Consider the following 23,083-nt stretch of genomic DNA (forward strand, 5'->3'; position numbering starts at 1 on the left):
GATGATTACATTTTGGGGTTAACTCGCTTGCAATTTATGTATATTTTAATAATTAACCGCTCTGTTCTGGACATACCAATCAGATTTGTAATGTTATATAAAGCTACACATCAGTAGCTAATGAGTTAACATTATCGGTATAACTTCATTTCATGCTCGCAGAAAATATCGCAATTTGGTGAATAATGAAAAGATTGAGACATTAGATTTAACAAATAAATAACCAATGTGCACTTATACTTGCCAGAGCGATATTTCTCTCTGCAAAGGACTTGTCCAAGCGGCTAAGCGTTGATTCCGTTCATACGAAACAGTATTTCCATGTTATATCCAGATACCAGACAAAGGTACTGAGTTAAATTCATGCGATCTAATGAAATTCATCATTATTTTTTCCAGAACATAGGGATTGAGCATTTGTTTTTAATTCCTACAATGTCTTTGTTCACTGCGATAGGATCTCGTGCCAAGAATGTCTATTTAAATTTATTACGTTTTCCTGTCGAACGTTATTGACACTTTGCCTTATTTTGTTGGGAGACTGTAGTGAGAAACTGATCTGGCAACTTCCAAACAGAATGAAAATGTTGCTTGCGAAAACGATGAAATGATAACAAAAATAAGTGAGAGGAAACATAAACTATATAGCGGTAATAGTCATCTCGCATCATATATTTCGTGTAAGCTCTGCTTTCGTACATCATCAAATTGAAACGAAAAGAAAAACATTTGCATAATCAACCTTTTTTTGAGAGAGAAAGAAAAGCAATCGTTGAATGTGTTGCTCAAAAATATCAAATATCAAATGTTTCCTAAAAAAGGAAAAATCATATACCGAGAAGGGATTAGACAAAGAAAATATGTGTTTGACAGCTGTTGTTATTCTGAAGATATCTGAATCTGATAACGTGAATATGATTTTTAAGACGACCGAACACTTTGTCTAAGATGCTTCTTTAAAGAAAAAAAAACGGTCCTTTGTCCAGAAAATACTTTTGATCCCGAACTGCTATACTTTAGTTGTTGCCGTAAATACTATTGTTTTGTTTAGACTATGTATTTAGAATTTGCGATCATTTCAATAGTAATGACAATTTTACGCACTTCATCACTTCGTCACAGAATTAATGCTTTAATATTTAATAAAGTAAAAGGAAACATAAACACATGATTATGGTAAAATGGAACGTATCTTACTCGAACAATTCATTGATATTTACGGGCATTGAGATATAAAGATCAGTATATACGTTCATTGTCTTATATGCAGGCTTCTCCTGACGTCACAGATCAATCATCGAGTAAGTTACCATTTGATATTGACTATAAGTATAGTTCCTTACGATTTAGCTTAAAAAGATTCAAAAGACCCTTTACGATTCCAGGTGATAGTATTCGTATTTGAAATCATCTGCACGTTTGTTCATTAATGTAGATCTTTCCGTCAGGATAAATTTACTATAAGAAATTAGAATCAAAATTGTTATAACATTTTATACAAATTGTTGAGGGAGGTAGAATTGTAATTCATTAACAGACACTAGCTTTCTCGATTGTTTTAAATGTTGTTAAGATGATTTGATTGGCTCTGAGTAATCGGCGTGTCAACTAACTGTGTAATTGTATTGATGAAGAGAAAGACCTACATGAAAAAAAGGACCCTATACAAAATTAAATAAAACAATTAGACGACTCTTCCTTAGCAGCAATGCTGGTAGACATTATTGCAATTAAACATCTACATGTTTATAATCGAATAGCTAACCTATACGTCCATATATACTGATGGCTGCAGTTCTCGGAAGAAAAAGATAAAGTTAATGTTGCTTTCATCCATTTGTTCTGTTATAGGTTTATCTTACTTTATATATCAATCAACCGAGAACCTTAAAGATTGCCAAGAAATCCTCAATACATGTTCCAATACCCAAAATGCATCTGGTGTCTACAAAATCAAACCTGCTGGTTTCCCAGAGGTGTTCGAAGTGTACTGTGATAACGACTTAGGCAATGATGGATGGACGGTAAGTTGAAAACGTTAGCTAAGCTTATAAATAGTTTCAAAACTTTAAAATAATGCAGCACTAGTCAATAAAATAGACCAACGGATACCTAAAACAACCAGGAACTTTATTACTGACATTTTTTGCGTTGCTCTTCGAACAACAGGAGACCCAATTTTGATTTTACTTCATTAAGCAGCATTAAAATTTCATACCAACGTAGTAAACGAAGTTGATGCCATTCAAAAGCTTTAATTATGTTATTAAAATTCTCTTGTTGATTTATTCTTGAAACCTGATAAATTTAGAATGTTAACTTAGTTAAGAAATGTTCTCCGTACTAAGAATTTTCATCAAAATATATCTTTGTTGTAGAAATATTATTTTGTTCTGTGGATAATTATTTCTGCTGTTGCCAGATGGATTTGCAAATATCATGGAAACTGAAATTATCAAGTCTTTGCGTTGGAAACATCCTATGAGGATATGGTTTTTGGCAAAAATACTCAGAAAATTTTAAGCAATTTTGCCAAACAATCAGTTCCAACCGTCAAAAGAAAACAAAATTCTCTCCATTGTGGAAAATATAAACATAGACCTACGTTCATTTTTATAACGACAGGTAATACAGCGACGGACGAATGGATTCATCAACTTTAATCGGAATTGGGAAGATTACAAGCACGGTTTTGGATTTTTGGGAAGTGAATTTTGGTTAGGAAATGAAAAAATCGCTCACCTAACAAATCAAAAGAAGTATCAACTTAGGCTGGACTTTACGAATGCTGCAGGGCACTTGTATCACGTGACCTATGACGAATTTCGTATCGTTGGTGAATGGAGCCAATATTCTATTCAAAGTCTTGGAGACGAAGGTGGCAATGCAGGTAAATGTCCTGTATTTACATGTAGGTTTTATCTCAACGAAGATCGATTTTCAATCTTATTTCATGTTTTTGTAAGAACTATGTTAAAAGAAGACAATGTGGGTACGTGCCACGTTTCTCTTGAATTGTTCAAGGTCTCCTTTAGAGTTTCTAGTAGAATTATTGAAAGATATATTTATCACCCAAGAAGAGAAAAACTCAGAGCACCAAAATTTGAATAGAACTATTAACCTTAATGTAATAATAGAATACAACAATGTCCTTGTTGTTGTCAAGAAGTGTTGCTTACCATAACTATAATACGGGTTAATCTTTTCACCCCCCCCCACTGTCTGTACTGTAGGTGACAAAGGGTTTATCGGCAGCGATTACGACATTATTTCTGGACCATTTAATAATTTCAATGCGTCAAACCTTCAAGTCAATTTTAAGATTATTTTTTCTTTAACCTTCACCCAGGTCCATTTATTGAGTGGTGTCCATCGAATACGAGGTTTTCTAATAATACATGCGAGAGACGTTGTACCGAACCCAATACGTGTATCACTTCAGCATCTATGGAATCAGGAAGATGCATCTGTCCAGACGGTTATATGATACAAGGAGAATACTGCATACCTGAAAGTCAGTGTGGATGTTTTGTACAAGAAATGGGAAGTGTGCTTAATGTAAGTCAATTGATCAGTGAGAAGTTTGTTTTTTCTCATTGAAGCTGTTCCAAAAATATATGCTGATTTTGTATACTTCTTCCATAAGCTAATAATGGTATGGAAGATTTTGCAGCACTAGTCAATTCCTCATTTCCACATGCTTTATTACTTATATTTACGATGTTCCTTCTTTGCTAAATCTCTCCGGTTACTGTTTACATAGATTATTCTATGAAATAATAATGAGCATTGCTTGAAAACAACACTGGTTATGGCAATTTGACTTAAATTATTTAGCAGCAAATGGGTTTTTGATAAACTGAAATTGTTAAAGTCTATTTTCCACGACAGGACGGTGAATCATTTGTCAATTCTGACTGTACTTCCCGTGTAAACTGCAGCGATAATCGGCTGATTTATGAAGACAACTACCGGTGTAGTAATGATGCAACGTGCTAGGAGAGAGACGGTATGCGAAGATGTATTTGCAACGATAGATTTGAAGGAGATGGGATAACATGTATTCGGAAAGAACCCCTGAAGGATTGCTACGAGATATACAATACAGGGATCCATACCGACGGGGTTTATACCATCTATCCTACTGGCTGGGAGGACTCTGGCTTCCAGGTCTACTGTGAGATGTCAACAGACGGAGGAGGATGGACGGTAAGTCTTCACATTTCACAAGAGAGTGATAACTTCTAACCGTCTTGATCGAGTCATGGAGCTATAAACAGATCGAGTTGAACGCAGGCCCACGGGCAGTATAGGTCTAAATATTAAAAAAAGGCACTACGAAGCTTCTTCTCGATTAAGCAGGACAATTTTGTCGATATATCAATTCGAATGTGCATCACCATGTCTGACGTTGAATATCTATTGAACTTCACACTCACCGGAAAGATGATTTCACATAACAAACTGAGTGTTTTGTTTTGCTGAGTGTGTTTATTGAGCGAGATAAGTCCAATGCACTTACGATGTTTTATCGCTACTAGCTCTCAGTAGCGTAAGCCTTGTGTCGTCTTACAGGAAACAGCTTCTAGACACAAATATCAGTATCTAAACATAACGGTACTGGCTGGCCTAGCTTTCTTCGCGAGAGAAACATTATCAATGGTCTGAGACAATTTTAAGAGCAACACTCTGTGGCAGAAATTGTTTGCTGGCGATAAACTTATGCATAAATTTACCTTTTTATTTTCTTTTGTACAGTATTATACGATTTCCTTATCGTTACTACGTATTTACAACACATGTGTTACGTTTAAAACGGGTTGCGAACCAAATTCCTTGAAATGTGTGAGTGCGTTGCCATCCATCGGGTTTTGAAAAAAAAATCTGCTGGGCACTAGGAAGATATAATAAATGATATATCAGATAAAAATGTACGAGGAACAATGACGAAAACAGCATTGGAACGATATTTAACTTTATATCATGTTTATACCTTTACATATTTCTAGGTTCTCCAGCGAAGGAGGTCTGGTTCAGTTAACTTCTATCGTGTTTGGAATACGTACAGGAACGGGTTTGGAAGTCTAAGCGGTGATCACTGGCTTGGTAACGACAAGATTTACGACCTTACAACTCAGAAGACATACCAACTTAAGGTGGATCTGACAGATTCAGCTGGTTCACAGTACTATGCCCTCTACTCCAGATTCAGCATTGGAGATGAGGATGACAAATATACGCTCACTTTAGGCACGTTCTCTGGAAATGCAGGTTGGTGTATTTTGCAACATTTACTTTATAAAGCTTTGGTTTGATAACTTTCGTTCTTGGTTTGGTTTACATTGCACAACACACTCCACGGGATTCACAGAAAAATGCTCGAAAAAAAGAAAGTTGCTAAGTGAAACAAAAAATATAAACATATAATATATAACCCCTTACACTTCTTGTTACTCGTAATCTACTACATCAGTATTGTCTTAAATAGTGATTTTAATAAACCTCCAAGACATCGTGGCTAAACTTTGTGAAGGGAATGGGAAACAAAATGCAATCAAGTTTAATATAATTTGACCAGCCACACGTTTGGCATTACTCACTCATTGGAAGATGCAGTTATTAAATATATCATAATTAAAACAAAAACTGAGCCTAATGCTATTCAATCCACTTGCTGATCGAAAAGATACGAACAATGATGACCTTAACTGTTCGAATCTAAAAACGGGAATTTCAGAACACTTTAAACGTTTTAAACTTGACACAACAACTGAATCTGCTGTAATAGATGTGGGCAATATCACTATTAACCAAAAATCGCTTGTAGTGTTACTGTGATACGCGATAGAGTTGCGTGGTTTGGCGGGATCACGACCACTACACCAGTCTATATTGGTTTTCAATTCATCTTTTTTGTTATATTGAGAAGATTTCAATGTCCACGGTATTCATATCATGTCCTCATTAATCACTTTACTATGATATCATTAATCTGAACAAATACAATGATGTACATAATTTAATCGAATGTGACTCATGCACACCACACATATGTCAGTGATGATATTGACACCATATATGATGTGATGTTAAATTGGTGAATGTGTCTCTCAAAGGCGAAAACAAGTTTTGAACTAATACACAATTGGGTAGTTATAATCTCGTTGACCAAAATACTTCCTGAATGATGCATTTTATTCCTTTAGATTTGCCCTGAAACAAATTCATCTAATCGCACATTTCGTTCACTTCCGATGAATTGAGTATATTGGAAAACCTTAATGTACGAACCTGGCTAACAGAAAGAATGAAAGCGTATAGTTTTCAAACCGAAGTGGCGATAAATTATATCCATTTATCCCCACCCACCACCCCCCCCCCCCCTCCTCTCACTATAAATAACCATACTTCCTTTTGCCCTTAAACAAAATCATAATAATATTCACATACAAGCATGTATTGTATACTTGCAAGCATGTTTACATAAAAATTAAAGGTTAAATACGGTAATTAAATAAATTCTAGAAGCTGTTTAACTGACAAGAAAATTCCTACCATGTTATGGTTTGAGTTTTTCAGTTACCTTTGTATGCGATGCTGATTAAATACCTCCTCATTTCCATCCTTTCAGGTTATAACTCTATGGGCTTGAACTCCGGAGATCCGTTCAGCACGCGTGATAGGGACAACGATGGCACGGATGATTGCAACTGTGCACAGTGGCATCAAGGTGCCTGGTGGTACCCTCATCGTTATTATAATGATAACAATAATTGCTTTAAATGGTATGGATGGTGGTATTACAGCCATTGCACTTATGCTAACCTCAACGGAGACTACCAGTACAGCGACTACCGCGGAATCTTCTGGTATAAACTTTCTGGGAACGATTGCGGTATCGCGGGCACAAAAATGAGGATACGACCAGTTGGATAAAAAAAAAGCAATATCTCTCATATACATATAGATTGTGAAGTTTCGTAAAATATGGATCCTGAAATATCGTTAGCAATTATGCAAATACAGTTTCATCTGCTTTTCAGAATTTACTCGTCAGCCTTGCATACAAACAAATCATCTGACTATATCATTTGTTCTCTCTGTTTCAGAGAACTATTGAGTATTACAACAACAATAAGGAGGACACATTCAAAAGCATAGGACTCTCAGTCCACTGAGACAGTTATGTGTAGAAAAATTGAAGTGGAAGAAAGATCTAGGAAAGTTCACATAGGAAATATACATCTGTTGCATCCATTTTGTTTATCATTTTAAAGTAAAACACGAACTTCTGTGTACGCTAACCAAAACGCAAAATAAAAATATAAACAAATAAAAGAGTCTCGATCTGTCTTCATTTGAGAGTACCAACACGACATGATGTATTCAAGTCTTCAGTTGTGTCTGCCTTGTATATGGATGACATTTGGCAGAAATTGTTTGCTGACGATACAGATCTCTATACCTTTCTCAGAGGAAAGATATATGGGCTTTACTTGTATCTTAGGCTATATTATATAAATACATTTCCATTCCCAAATTACATTTGCACCATTTCAGATCTTTGGCTTACCTTTTGTTTTCTTCCGTACAGTATTGTAAGAATTCCTTAGCGTTACTAAGTATTAAAAACACACACGTGTTTACCGGTAAAACGAGTTGTGAACCAACTTACATGAAATGTGTCTCTTTCCCATCAACGACAGTAACAAGTGCCGTCGAATTCAATGCAAAACTGGAAATAATTATCGGTTTCTTGCGGCATTGTAAATGAATGTAGCAGGGTGGGTCCATAATTCCCATTTCTGATATGGATGTTTGTGCTTTAAAAGCTCTACGAGAGAACGAAAAACCTATGAAATTTCTGCACTGCCCCTCAATCCAGCTGTTCCCTTTATTCGGCACATTGTCTCTAGCTATCAGGCATAGACACTTTGGTAATCATTCAAATATTCATAAAGGAACATGAATACCAGTTGTGATTCGTTAATTTTATATGGAAGAGCAAACCTTGGGGAGCCTCTGGACTGTTGGGCCTTGGTTCAATTAATGAATCGCTTGAACCGCATATTTCTACGCCTCTTCATTTCACAACTGATGACTGGTGACGCAATCAATATTATTTGAAGAGTTGTTCGGTAAAATTTGAAATATTGAAATAGAACAAAGGACGTTAAGATTGAATTGTCAATGACAGCTAATAGTATCTTCTGTTTAGGCACCCATTCAGCAAATTCAGAAACAACCTGCTAACAAGTGCATTCCTACTATCCTTGCGTTTATTTATAACACAGCAAAATTTGCCTCATTCTCAAACAAGAGAATGAAAACTTCACTGGGATATTTTTAAAACCAATATACTTGTACTATAAAAGCTCAACCTTTTGTGCCACGTTAAGACTACAGATCGTCGTTATATAGGTTAAACAGAAACAATTCGCCGTTTGTGAGTGAGATGTCATTGACATAAAAAATGGTACGAAGAGACAAAAACAATTAAACAGATTTCAGAGACATAAATATTGATGACTCTAAGCCTTGAATAACATGTAGTTTCCCGTAATATCCTGTTCAATGTAATAGGAGTATCAAATGGTAAATTTTTATAACCTAAACACGGAAGACTGAGGTCACATCAGACCTTCAAACAAAACTATGGTTAAATATCTTCAGTTGTAGTTTTGTACTTTGTATATGGTTTGTTAAGCGCATTGAACCCTGGGATTTTCGCTGTATAAGCACTGGTGTAATAATAATAATAATATATATATTTATATATATCGTTTATATACTACCATTGTTCGATACATGTGACAGGTGCCTACACTGGCATTACGACATTAACGGTTTCGAACCTCTGGACATACAATCAGCGTCCATAGCCTAGTGGTTAGGGTGTCCGCATATAAAGCGGGAGGCCCGGGTTCGAATCCCAGTGGAGGCTGGAAGTTTTTTTCACTGTTCTGTATTTTCAACTCACTACAATCTCAATTATATATATTCATTTACCTTTGTTGTTATTACCATTTCATTTAACAGTCTGTTCAAAGTATCTCTTTCGAGTTCGGCTTTAGGAATCACAAATGATTTCGAGTTGGTTGGCATCATGTTTGATCTCTTGAGTAAGGCAAAGCATGTCACCAAAACAGCACTAGCAATGTTTGATACAGGTGACAAAATGCCTGCAGTGAAATTATGACCTTCCTTCTCACGATAGGTACGTTTACGCCAATTTAGATCATATACGCTGAGTTTATTTTTTTAACGAATAGGTAATAGGGGGTGGAGGGGTACTCAATAACACATACTGACATTGACTTTCGGGCAAATCTCACAAACAGGAGTTATTTAATGGAGTCGTATTATTTAAATGTTATTTACGATACTTCTAAGTTTTCTGTAGAACTGCACCAAATTTACATATTGGGAACTTGACAAAGAAGCTATATGGTTTGTATTCAATAAAGTTGACACAAATTTTAATATGGACTTTGAAGGAAAGAAACATCATTGTAATGATGTTTTAAAATTTTCTTAAAAAAAAATATGAGCTCATAAAGGTTGCAAAAGGAAAATCGTTGTGTTTGAAAAGACGGAAATTTTACAAAATCGTTAAGTCGTAAGAAAAGGATTCCAACCGAACACGTTCAATACTTCCCATTCATGCTTTGGGAAATCGTCACCAGATGGTAACTTCTTGAACTTATTAAACTGTTGGCCAAGTACGACGCTTCCTTCGCAAAACATCTTGCAACAGCTCCTAGGAATGTAAGCTATTTAAGTCCTCAAATTTAGAATCAATTCATCAATTCCATGGCAGAGGTAATAAAAAATCGCATAATTGATGAGGTTAAGAAGGCACATTAGTTTGGTGTAGTTCTGAATTCAACAGTTCATATATCACACGTGTTTCAACTCTTTTACTGTATCAGATATAGTTTGATGAAAATTTCATAGTTCAAGACAGTTTCTCCTTTTTACAGACAAAAATAATCAGATGCCTATACCTTATTTGTCCAATTTAAGGAACGTTGACAGATTTAGGGCTAGAATCAACCTCATAAGAATCCAATCATATGATGGTGCTGCAACATGAGCTGGAAAATTTCAGGCCTGAAGACACGTGTAAAAGAAGAAAACAATATTGCTCTGTGTGTACTGTTGTGCCCATAACTTAAACCTGGTGTTGTGTGACGCCTGTAGTGCATGCACAGATTCGGTATAATATGTTTTGAAATTTCCTTGGAATTCAAAACTTATACAACCACAGCAAAATACTTTCGAAGATGCCCAAAAAGAGCTGGGACTACCTACCAAAAGGCTGCAAAATCAGAGCGATATTAGGTTGTATTTTGCCCAAGAAGCAGTGAATTCCATAAAAGAAACATGTCCTGCTTTGTCGAGAAACTTGATGAAATGGAACGAAATGCGTCACAGTAGAATTTAAGTTGAAGGGGTTGCTTGGGATAACAGGCAACACTGAATTCATTCTTATGATGGACATATGGATGGATATATTGACATATATCAAAAAGTACGGAGAGCCAAACGTTCCATAAATGTCGAAAAAGAAAGTGAAGTGTCCAAGTTAATATATATATGTCCAAATCGATATCAACATGTTACAATTCGATATCAGCATGTTACAATTCCATATGAACATGTCGAAACAAAATACAATATGCCATTGCGTCTATCAACATGTCAAATTCAACATCAGCATGTCGAAAACTTGTAACAGCATGCCATTACTACATTGGTCATGTCAACATGCTATATTTACGTCGTGCTATAATTTTGGCACTTCGGCGCGCGCCAACGTTTCGTATATGTCGAGATTTATTTCAGTATGTCCAAAACTTGTGTCAGCATGGTGAGCGAAGAGTAGTGAAGTATTGCCATGACAACGTTGCACATGGTTCGTGTCGTTCACACGGTACTATGGTTGAATATACTGTAGCGGAAAGCTACGACTTTTCCTTAGTGAGATACGTTTCGTTCCCTCAGGGGTTACATCTGTTGCGCTCCGCGGAGGTAACGAGAGATGTTTATCCGAAACAGGAACAGGAACTGATTACGTAATTTTGCTATATCGATGTATTCCCGTGACTGGCATAGGCAGGCACGGCGGTGGGTGTGTGAGTCGATCCCATTGTTCGCAACTCATCTAAAAAACTGTGACCTTCACCTGCAACAGACATACAGTTTAAGTACTGTAAAAATATTAAAGCATTCTGAGTACTCTTAACTTTCATGTAACGTTTTTTAAGGGCAAATGGCACATAACCTGCTAATTATCTTAGAATTTGTTCCTCATGTTTTTCAACAATTAATGTATCTTCCAAATTTATGTCGTCTGGAACATCCATCCTCTCAAACTCTTCAATCATCAGCTTCACCATAAATTCAACTATATCCTGTAGCATGAACATTTCTAATGTCCTCGGCGGATGCAAAGTTTTTTGGCAGCCATGTTTCGTGTTAAATTAATTTTGTTAATTTTATAACACTAGGTTCCCAATGCAATAACAAACAGCACTAACGTTATTTGCCTAACGAACGAAGAAAAGTTTTATTTCATTTATTTTATTTTTCCATTTCCTCACAATGTTTATATAATAATAGGACTGTGAAGACAATACCATGCAAAGAAAATAATAAGTAATAAATCATATAAAAGAAAAATAATGGAAATTTCGGAGAGAAAATGGTGGAAGGGCTTGGAAGCCGTAGCTTGTACAAGAAGCCCACCAAAAATAAAGATAACAAGTATAAGGTATATGGGCAAGATAGTAAAGCCCCTTACACTTGACTAAAAGTACCTATTTCGCCATTACTTGTTCATATATTGCGATGAAATATATGCTGAGATAAACAATTAATTATTAAATACGAATCTTCGCATGATTCGGTGAGAAATGAAAGATATATTCCGATCGAAATTCTCACAGGTATGCGTAACGTAACATATATGAGTACTGTGTATACTATTTCAATTACATATACGTTAGGATCGGAGTGTCTGTTGTTATGTTGTGAGGGACGCTATATACGAAATGACCTTTGTACCAGGATTACGTAATAGCTGATGATGGCTTTACCCGTGTTTGTGCCCTGAGGCATGTTTACTTATGGCGATCAAATTTTGTCGGTTACAATGATACTTCAAAGTGGGTTTTCTCCTTCTGTTTATAGCTCCATGATTCAACCATAGTACCGTGTGAACGACACGAACCATGTGCAACGTTGTCATGGCAATACTTCACTACTCTTCGCTCACCATGCTGACACAAGTTTTGGACATACTGAAATAAATCTCGACATATACGAAACGTTGGCGCGCGCCGAAGTGCCAAAATTATAGCACGACGTAAATATAGCATGTTGACATGACCAATGTAGTAATGGCATGCTGTTACAAGTTTTCGACATGCTGATGTTGAATTTGACATGTTGATAGACGCAATGGCATATTGTATTTTGTTTCGACATGTTCATATGGAATTGTAACATGCTGATATCGAATTGTAACATGTTGATATCGATTTGGACATATATATATTAACTTGGACACTTCACTTTCTTTTTCGACATTTATTGAACGTTTGGCTCTCCGTAAAAAAGTTATCAGAGTACCTCAAGTAGGAATCAATGGATCTTGCCAGTGCAAGTGACACTGTCAAATCACACTGTAAACTTGAATGAAATCAAACTGACATGCACTTCCACCAGTTGCTTAGAAAGGTCAATACTAAAGCTGAAACAGACAACTTTGCAGGGTAATTTGCAGCACCCAGAATTTGTGGACGGAAGGTCATGTCAGGTAAACATGTACGCGATCACCCAGTCATCGATCTAGTAGACTGATTTGAATCAATGTATTTTATCGTATTTATAACACCCTCACCAGTGAATTAGAATCCAGATTTGAGGGCTTCCACTCTAGATTGAAAACAGTTTCATGTTTGATGCCACCACTCATTGGAGATATGGAAGGGATTCGGGCGCTTGCATCAATTTTTGAAAGGGATGTGGATCAGGATTGAGTTGTTTCTGAATATAAGCAGTTTATTCAATTGTATAAAGATGATTCGAAACCCTGGCTCTTTATTGATATGCTTCATGCTAAAGATCAGGAACAATAACATGCTCCTGTAAATGAAAGTTGATTCTGTGCTGCACTGCCAATCCATTTCCTTCCGTGATTTCATTACTGAAATATGAGTGTAGCCTATACACGTATATATGCCGAAGGCAATAAATGTTAGCCCTGTTCGACCATTAGGAGGGGGAGCAGAGGAGGGGATCGTCCGGGTGAATGAACAATATTTACATGAAAGAGACGGGAAAGCCATAGTTGAAATTTGTAAACAATGTTTTAATTCTATGACGGCTGAAAATGCACCCAAAATTCGTAGACGGATGATCTTGTCAGGTGAACGTGTACGCTATAACCTAGTCATCGATCTAGTAGATCAATGTATTCATCGTACTTATAACACCCTGACCAGTGAATTGGAATCCAGATTTTAGGACTAAAAATGTTAATTAAGTCCTTTGTTCTTTCATTCTCGTGATCATTCGTTCCTTCGTTCATTTACTCATTCATCCATTGAGTGCATTATATTCGATTACGCGACACCAACAACCTTCCTTAGTTTCCCAACGTTTCCTTCCGCGTTCAGTCTCAGTGAATACCACATTGATGCAGCCACGATAGTTATTTAAGTTTTCCATTGCCAGTTTCCATTCCGAAGAAAGAGTGCTCATATTCAATCATACCTTCGCCGTCTATATTTGCATCACTCTTGTGGCACAACAGAAATTCAACAATGCTGAATCACCTAATTACTTGTACCGTCTTTATTTTTTCTATACTGGCTGCTGGCTTCCTAATGATTTGCGATGGACAGGTGGTAAGTAGTTCATCTAGCAATTCATCACCAAGAGAGCATAATTAGTTCTTTTTTTTTTATTTTGACACTATATACACAGCGCTTAATTACTCTCCGACCATTGCAAAGAACATGATAACTTTAATGTCAATATTGAAATTCAATATTTTAAAGCGACGCTTGACATAACGTTTAATGAAATTTCTATTTGTTTAACGTGTCATACCACACTCCTCCTGACACCACGCTCTCTCTCTCTCTTTCTCTCTTATATTTGAAGGCATATTCTAAACAAAACATGTTTGATAGCCACACATAATTGGAAACCAGGTTTTCTATGTGGTTACCACGAGAGAATGTTGTGACTTCAAAATTAATGAACTGTTTAATTTCCATTTACAATATATTGATGGTTTAACCGTGGTCATCGTTCCTTATTCAAATTTGGTAAGCAAAATGAACAGATATGTGTTTCCAGGTATCACAGTTCCCATAACTGTTATATATGGTGACTTCATACATGGCACAATTTGAAGCAACAAACAGCTTCAAAACAATGTTTTGACTGTGTCCTTTACTATGTGGGTAAACAATAGTTAACTCATCATTATTTTGAGTTAGTATGTTTATATGGTAAAATCAACATATTATCGTTAATTTTTAATCGATTCAGGCGCGGATTGAACCTTAAACACAAAAACACAACCAGGCGTGGTAATAAGTACAATCTTAATAAACTTAGTTATCAGAACTAATTTATAGTCTAAATTTGATACAGAATGCGTCATATGTAGTCTAAATTTAATTTTTTTTCTGGGAAATTGCCACTATATGAGAGGCCTCTTCAAGAAAACAACGGCCACATCCTTGCCTTTCTGAAATCCTGATCGGTGATCATCTCTGATCGGTGATAATTAAAATAAAATACTATATAATGGATATCTCCGAATTACAGGTGATTCAAAGTTTGCGGCAATGAAAATAATCTGTAAAGTAATATAATATGTTAATGAAATTATTTTACAGGATGCTTCCCTTCTTCGAATATAAATTTGCATTAATATAAGCCCCTTGGGTTAAATAATTTGTATTCATTCTTGGTCGGTGCTTATTTAAATGAAATACTATATTATGGATATCTCCGAGGTACGAGTGATTCAAAATTTGCTGCACTGAAAACTATCTGTAAAGATAATATCATAATTATGTTAATGAAAATATTTAACAGAATTGCTTCCCTACTGCAAACATAAATTTGTATTAATATAAACCCCATGGGATAAATAATTTGTATTGATCTTTGATCGGTGCTAATTAAAATGAAATATTATATTATGAATATCGCTAAGGTACAGGTGATTCAAACTTTGCGGCACTGAAAACTATATGTAAAGATAATATGATATGTTAATGAAAATACTTAACAAGATGCTTCCCTATTCCCACAAACTTTTAAAAAATACAATAAAAACGGTTGATTCTCTCTGTAATAAGTATTTTGGAAATGATACACGCTGTGTAACTAGATCAATACATATTGTTTTCAATATAATGCAATAAAGTCGCTAAATCAATGATCTTTGGTAATTGATAATTAATATTCGATGTATGATAGCTGGCATGATAGATTGCCACATGAAAGCTAATATCAACAAGACAAAACTGCAGCAGCACTGCAAATACTGTAACGAACGCCTCGTGTTACATATCAATGGTCTTAGGTACTTGATTATTTATTATCGATGCATGGCGACATTCACTATAGGGATTGTAAAGTGAAAGTTAATATCAAATATAGAAACAGTACAACAGCACTGCAGTTACTGTCATCATAGTATCGTGGTATACAGGGGAGAAGCCTCTTATTCAGGGTGGACAAAGTTGGACAATTTCCCCCAAGGAAAACCTAACACTGTTTACTGACTATATCTCTGGACGTAATAAGTTTAAGCAGTGACTTTTGTATCACTAAAAAATATGATGAAAACACTCTTTTTCACTCAAAATAAGATTTCAGCGGGTCATTCGATACGTTTGTCAACGTTTTGTCACCAAATGAACATTTTTACAGTAAGATATGATCCAAAAAGGAAACACGTGACAAGCTTTTGTTACATTTCGAGACAATTTTGTGTGGTTATTGCCATGTCACGTTTAAGATGATGCTCGATGCCGCAATAGATCAACTACAAGGATATGATAATTCCCCAAAAAGTGAGTTAATGAAGCTTCCTACCAAACCAGGAACCAATAACAAGTATTGCGCACACAGTAGTTCTTCGTAGTGTCAGTTAACTCTTCTACCATTAAGTACATACTTACCACAATCTTCCTGTTTTGCTACTTAATTGCTATATTATTTTTCACGCGGTTTTGATATATCGAGGGAAGTTAGGTTTTGTTAGTAAAATGTGTTAAATAAAAGAAGAAGATAATTCTTCCCTCGGGCTGATATTAACACTCAGTCTATAAAAATGTTATTAATATTTTACTTTCTACTTATTCTATAGCTGATATTGCCACACAAATGTTGTATGCTCAGCAAATATTTCCTTTAGTCTTTGAAGCATCATATTACAAGTTTCCGGGATAATACCCTCAGCCAAAATAAACCAAATATGATTTTTTCTGCATGACGTATTAACACCACCTTCTGGATGGTAAAAGCCAGGAATCTTCATCTGAGAAAATATTTTTTACGTCAAGTCACATGCATTTCCTTATTGGGTTTACCTAGCTCAAGGGGTAGCCAATTCTCTCATTCAATGTTGGCAAGGTTTGGACGAGTTTCCAAAATTACAAAAAAATACAAATTCAACTATGGCTTTCCCATCTATTTCACGTCAATATTGTTCATTCACCGGGACGTTGCCACCCCCCCCCCCCTCCCACCTATATAAACGTGTAAAGGCTAAACTCGTATTTTTCATTATTGTAAATCACTGAAGGAAGTAGATTGTCAGTGCAGCACAGAATCAGCTTTCATTTATAGGAGCATGTTATAGTTCCTGTTCTTTAGCATGAAGCATATCCATAGAAGCCAGGGTTTCGAGTTAGCTTTATCTATCGACGGTAAAAAGGTAGTAGTAGTAAGTAGTAAGTTGAGTCTTGTCTATCCGACATGCTCAGTGACAAACCTCCGTCACGTATCACGATCTTGCGCAAGTTTTATTGCTTCCTCGAAATTGTTAATATTAATGTCCTTTAATTGCGATTTTATTTTTCCAAGCAAGGTAGTCACGGTTTAGCAGTATGTCTCAGTGCTTCTCTTAAGGCCACCTTTGCTGGAGCTTCCTCCTGGAGTCTTGCTACATGACCGAAAAATCTCAATCTTCTATGTGCGACTAGATGACCAAGGTGTTTGGTGGGTTTCGTTGTAGAGCTCATCATTTGATAACCAATTGTTATTAGTCCATCAAATGTTGAGAATATTTCGAAGTAGTCTCCTTTGAAAAGTGTCAATTTTGCGATCAAGATCCTTCGTTGTGCCCTACAGTAGATGACATAATTCAGGAACATTTCGGACCGTTAGAAGGTCAAGCCTTGAGTATATGCAAGTGCATTATACATTAGAGGATTTATCAATATGTTCTACCTATATAGAATTTCTGTTCTTTACTTAAGCAAATCATGCGTAGTTCATTCAATTGCGGAACACATGCAGTGTATGGCAGCTTGTTGTTCCTGTCTTCTGCCTCAACTGACCTTTTATCCTACTTTCCTGTCAACATTTAGAGTTGGACCTGGCGAATAAGTCGGACAAACGAGTAATGGCCAAGGGCCACAGCTTTGGGGCACACTAGCCAATATAGCTTTCTACTCATGTTTTTATTGGCTATGCCGCTGGTGCTTGCTGATGAATGGTGTAATGGGCGTTTTTGTTTGGGACCATGGACAGTGTGGATCCCTCCATTTTGAACTATCAGTCAATTTGCCGCAACAAGACTATTGTAATTCGAGCCAAGACAGACAATGACTTAATTAAGAGACAATTGACTAAGAGTACAAATGGATGGAAGACTAAAATGAGAGGCTACTGTCTTTACAGGCACTAATGCAATTAAGATTAGATTATATGAAGGTAAAAAACTTTTACAGGACTACGTCCCTGATTCAAACCAGAGGATTGCAGGGAGTGGGAAGGGTAGCATGAAGGAATCTGACAGGTTTATTTCCCTTTTATCAGATCTAATATGAAGACATTGTAATATTTATGTCGATAGTGGATTTGTCCGGCATATCAAGCTCCTTAGTGGTTCAAGGGTAGAAAAATTTACATGAAACAAAACTGACATTACGAGTGTTCATCCCGAGCCATTTGTTGTACTTTCTTTCTATTCCACCGCTTTCATTAATTTATAAGCTTCCGTCTTTTCCTTCAAAGATAAACCCAATTCATCATGGCAATTCACGTGTGAGAAGAAGCACTGAGTGTAAGTTCTCTTGCTGGATTTGAAGTTGTGTTCAAGTGTAACTATTATTTTACTCAATGAAAATCAGTAAGAAATTGAGGTTATTCAATAAAGTTACAATAATATTCAGACCAAGCAGATTTTCAGGAGCAGTTCACTGGTTAGGGATGCATGTACCACCGAGGAGTATACTTTATTAGCGGTTAACTTTGTTGGCAAACTCACAATTGTGGAAGTGAGAATACATCATGTAAAGCGCATTTTGCTGACCAAGGGTTTCATTTCCTCTCTTGATAAAGAAATACATAATTCGGGCTGGAATGACATAACAATGTGATATGTACTGGTAAGATTATAGGGCAAACAGCAACATCTTTGATTAAATCGTTCCTGCTATTTTGAACAAAGGTAACGCGTGTTTATACTATCAAGAAGCACAATATCCAAGAGATTGCGAAGATGTTTACAACAATCATTGCGACTTTCAAACTCAAGAATCTGGAGTTTTTATGATTCAGCCTGATGATGCACCAGAACCTTTCAACGTGTTTTGTAATAATTCAGTTGATGGCGGTAAATGGACGGTGAGTTGGCTGTAAGGTTATAATGGCTGCGGTAGTTCATCTATGCAGTTTATCAAGATTAATTGTGCCGTTGACGTTGATGATAAATCCACCCCTTTTCACCCTCGTAACATCCTATGTTGGTCTTCGTTGGCGGGATACGTCTATCCGCCATCAGAGCTGATAGTTTGGCCTAGCATTGAAATTGCACAGATTGCCATCTGTTTTGTTTTTCGAGAAAAGGAACAGTTTTGATTTTCAACCTACTAGAACAACATAGCCACATCATTTGCTTGACATATTGAAGAAATATGCATTATTGAATGAAACAGACACAAACTTTCACCAGACTGGCTTCTAACTTTTCAGCAATGACAATGAATGCTCCTTATGTTGCATTGGTTTCCATATTTGTAGGTGTTTATGTTAATGTTTTTGTTTTGTTTTTGGACGACGTCACAGCATTGTGTCACAAATTTCGAGAAAAATTGTAAACACGGATCACCTTACAATATGTCTATCTTGCATGTCATGTCGCACGTGCTTAACGGTTTATTTTTGTTTTCGGATTCTGCAAAGGTATTTCAACGTCGAATGGATGGCGATGTCGACTTCTACCGTACCTGGGATGAATATCGAGAAGGCTTTGGCTTTTTACAACGTGAATTCTGGCTTGGTAACGACAAACTGGCTTACTTGACCAATCAGGGAGAATACGAGCTTCGGATCGACCTCGTTAATAAGATCGGAAACGCCTACCACGCAAAGTACAACCTCTTCCGCATTAGTGACGAATGGTCTAAGTACCGACTGGTGGACCTAGGATCGTTCTTACCTGAGAGTACAACAGGTGTGTTTACCTTTCATTGGTGGTTAAAGTACGATCCTTCATTTTGTCTAGTCGTAATGTGATTGTAAGAAAAATCATTTATCCTTTTATGAAGCGCTCAGATTGTCTTCTGTTGCTACATGCTTCATGCAACGCAGAGCAATTTTCAAACAAACTAGAACAGTTAATTTCTTTTTCAAAGATAGGTGAGCAAGCTCAAACAGGGTCGGTACTTGGTATATTTAGATTCATTCAAAATTAAAAGTATAGGAAACTACCATGGCCAAGATGAAAATTATATATTCAGATTGTCAACTTGATGTTTTAATTGACTGACAAACTCTTTCTACACTAGCCTCTTTATCATAGCAACTGTTGAAGTTGAGCACGTTCTTTTTCCACAGTTTATGACGCGCTTTCTTATCATCGAAATATGTCATTCAGCACCTATGACAATGACAATGATATTGCAGGTCATACGTATGGTCCGAACTGTGCTGTTAATTACCACGGTGCCTGGTGGTATAAAAATTGTTACATATGTAACCTCAACGGTGACTACTTTGGCTGCAACGACTGTCTGCAGAGTATTAATTGGCAACAACTTCCTGGAAGCCGACATAACATAATGTATTCGGAAATGAAAATTCGCCCTATAGCCTGAACTTGTTTTGCTAATGTATACGAGGAAAAGCATTGACTATCGCGGAAATTAAAAGCTGGTTCATGCTACCGTGGTGCTTAAGTTAATATTTAATGATTTAAAATACCGTTTTAAGTTATTAATTAGAGTCTAGCGCAGGCAAGATATATTATAGGTATTTGTTTAATTTTATTGCCTATAACATGATGTTACGATCAGCAATGAGCTGTAAGACTGCATCCAGGAACATCCTACACCTCCTGATTCTCACCCATGTGAATACGCTTCGTCTTGCGCACCTTTCCTTTGTGAATGAAATTTCTTTACGATTTTCTTTTTCTTTTTATATTTTACCCCATGAGGCTGATCATTGCCACTGCGTCCACACGCAGACTGCTTATGTGCTCAGGGGCAGCGAAAGAGGGATCAATCTTGTGGGAGGTGAAAGGTGAAGGGGAGTGGCACAAAGGCTGAGATGATCTAGGCACGTGACTTGAGGAGGAGGGATGGCGGGGCTGGGATAAAGTTGCCGTCCCACAAAATGGATCCTATGTGTAATCCGTGGCCAAGAATTCCGATCTTTGATTGCTTTTCTTTTCAGATAAACTTGTTCTTAATTTTCAACACCGGGGAGTACTTTGTAAACATAATTGTATTAATGTATTTAATTTTTAAACAAAATGTCAGTTCATTAATGTTAAAATGACTCCTTTGAGTTGCAAAGTTGGAAGAAGGAAATTTGTTTTGCTATATAAATGTTTATTAATGACAGAGTGGCATTTTTTAGGTATTCCACAAAACTGGGGGACTCTGTCCGGATCTGCGGTCTCTGCTAGCTCTTCGGCTCTACATAGGCTAAAAAAGGCTAGGTCAAAACTGTAGTTCTTTTCCATATTTGTGATTGTATTTATGCACAATAAAAAAATGAAGAAATATGTTCGGCATGTAAGTCGACATTAGTATTGACTCTTTGTTTTCGCCTATTTTCATGTCATATTATATTTACTGCAACATTGTAAACGTTACGGTCACTATCTTTGTAGTATACGGTAAAGCTGTTTAGCGAACTACCAACCGAATAAGTGGACAACAGCGCATAGGTGTTTAAGTTATCGGTTTGTGTAAGGAATACGTATACGGACAGCAGCTATCTAGTACCAATTAATGCCCTAAGTAATAACTGGGTCATTAAATGTAAATATAATGTATATATAATGTATATATAATGTATATATATATATATATATATTATATATGTGTCTTCCGGCAGCAAAATAATATAATATCAGTCGTGCTTGTGAACATGATTTCTTGGCAAGCGATCAAGCAAAGTTATCCACTGTCCGTCTGTATCTGATTGCTGACAATATTACGTCATATACCGGTATTGACCAAAGCTTTTGATAAAATGTTGAGTAGTCAGAACGAAATTCGATCATAGGAATTCTCGAAGATACCAAATGATTGAAGTCGTAGTTAGTTTAAAGGAGTATAACACTCTCATATATGGTTTGTCACTGATGAGAGCAGAGCCTTTCTACATCTGAAATCACTGTTTAATTTGGGATAAAATCACTTCGGTTAACCAACCACAAAGTAATATCCAGTTAAAAAGTATAATTATTTTACCACATATATATGTACTGCCCTCGCTTGGTTACTCTGAATTTTAAATGATAAATTCAGCAAGCTTGATGAAGTATGAACACTCAAAATCTGAACCCGTCATCAAGAATACGCCGGATATATACCGGCAATGAAGAAATAAAATAAACCAATAATCCCTTGATATAATTGACCGTGATTACCATTAAGGCTTAAAAGGGGAGTCGTAAGCATTGTACACTTAGGTAGGTAGAGAATTCCAGACGTTATATTTATTATGATATAAAAACATAACATTGTAGGTTTCATGATCATAAAATCGTACAACATATATCCTACGTAATTATATTGTAATGTAAAATATGTAAAACACATTTACACTAGAAATATGAGTGAACATTAAATACCCTGCAGTAGACTGACATCTGCGCTATACATATTATCGAACGTACCTCGTGCTACGCAGGAAAATTCAAAGTGAAATGATTGGGGTATTTACCTCAAATTGTCTGAAGAGATGACTTAAGAGATGAGTGAAAAGGGGGTTTGTGCTATAACTCCAAGTGAAAACATTGAATTGACAAGGAACGTTTGCATGCATAATTGAAATGTCTCGTTGTAGTTGCCGTAATGTTAACTGGGTCGCAAATTGCGTCATAGAATTTCGAGTAAACGGCTGGCCCTGTTTTCCCCAAATTTTGTATGCAGCTATATGTAGTTACCATGTTAACTAAGGTCAAGGTTAATGATCAGTACTCAAATTAGCAGAACAATAGATTATGCTTTAAATCTTACAGGCTGCATTGGATTGACTTGGAATCTTGACAGGTATCAGATGTCAGATAGTAATAAAATATGTGGTTGCTATGGTGGCAAAATTCAGCGGTCAGAGTTAAAATATCAAAATAAGCAATAATTGAATTTTTGTTTTAATTTCAACGGGAAGCACTGAATCGACTTGCAACTTTTTGAACCATTATCGATTTAGAAAAATACAGAAATGGTATATAGAAAAAAACCATGACAAAGTAGAACAAAGTGAGGTGGCTGAAAGCCAACATTGTTTCTATAACTTTGAAACGCCAACATAGAGATAACATGGCTTGATTCTGGTTTGTAAGGTCAGCACCATCGAT

General features: G+C 36.2%; 1 protein-coding gene and 1 pseudogene across 1 annotated transcript; both read left to right on the forward strand.

Moving 5' to 3' along the window:
* The first annotated feature begins 1,871 nt into the window (after positions 1-1,871).
* On the forward strand, positions 1,872-6,936 carry LOC139973872 (fibrinogen C domain-containing protein 1 pseudogene; annotated as a pseudogene).
* Positions 6,937-13,724: 6,788 nt separating this feature from the next.
* On the forward strand, positions 13,725-22,189 carry LOC139974400 (fibrinogen-like protein A). Its single transcript, XM_071981525.1, has 5 exons — positions 13,725-13,916; positions 18,280-18,328; positions 18,716-18,891; positions 19,450-19,720; positions 20,104-22,189. Exons 1-5 carry the CDS (start codon positions 13,833-13,835, stop codon positions 20,361-20,363), a joined length of 840 nt encoding a protein of 279 aa, XP_071837626.1. The 5' UTR covers positions 13,725-13,832; the 3' UTR covers positions 20,364-22,189.
* Positions 22,190-23,083: the final 894 nt, after the last annotated feature.

The sequence above is a fragment of the Apostichopus japonicus genome, chromosome 9 (assembly GCF_037975245.1).
Source record: "Apostichopus japonicus isolate 1M-3 chromosome 9, ASM3797524v1, whole genome shotgun sequence".
Classification (NCBI taxonomy): Eukaryota; Metazoa; Echinodermata; class Holothuroidea; order Aspidochirotida; family Stichopodidae; genus Apostichopus; species Apostichopus japonicus.

Excerpts from the sequence above, each read along its gene's own strand:
- LOC139974400 (XM_071981525.1), top strand. The coding sequence starts at position 13,833 with ATGCTGAATCACCTAATTACTTGTACCGTCTTTATTTTTTCTATACTG. Across the intron at positions 18,329-18,715 it reads TGTGAGAAGAAGCACTGAGT|GTAACGCGTGTTTATACTAT; the intron begins GTAAGTTCTCTT and ends TTTTGAACAAAG. Across the intron at positions 19,721-20,103 it reads CTTACCTGAGAGTACAACAG|TTTATGACGCGCTTTCTTAT; the intron begins GTGTGTTTACCT and ends CTTTTTCCACAG.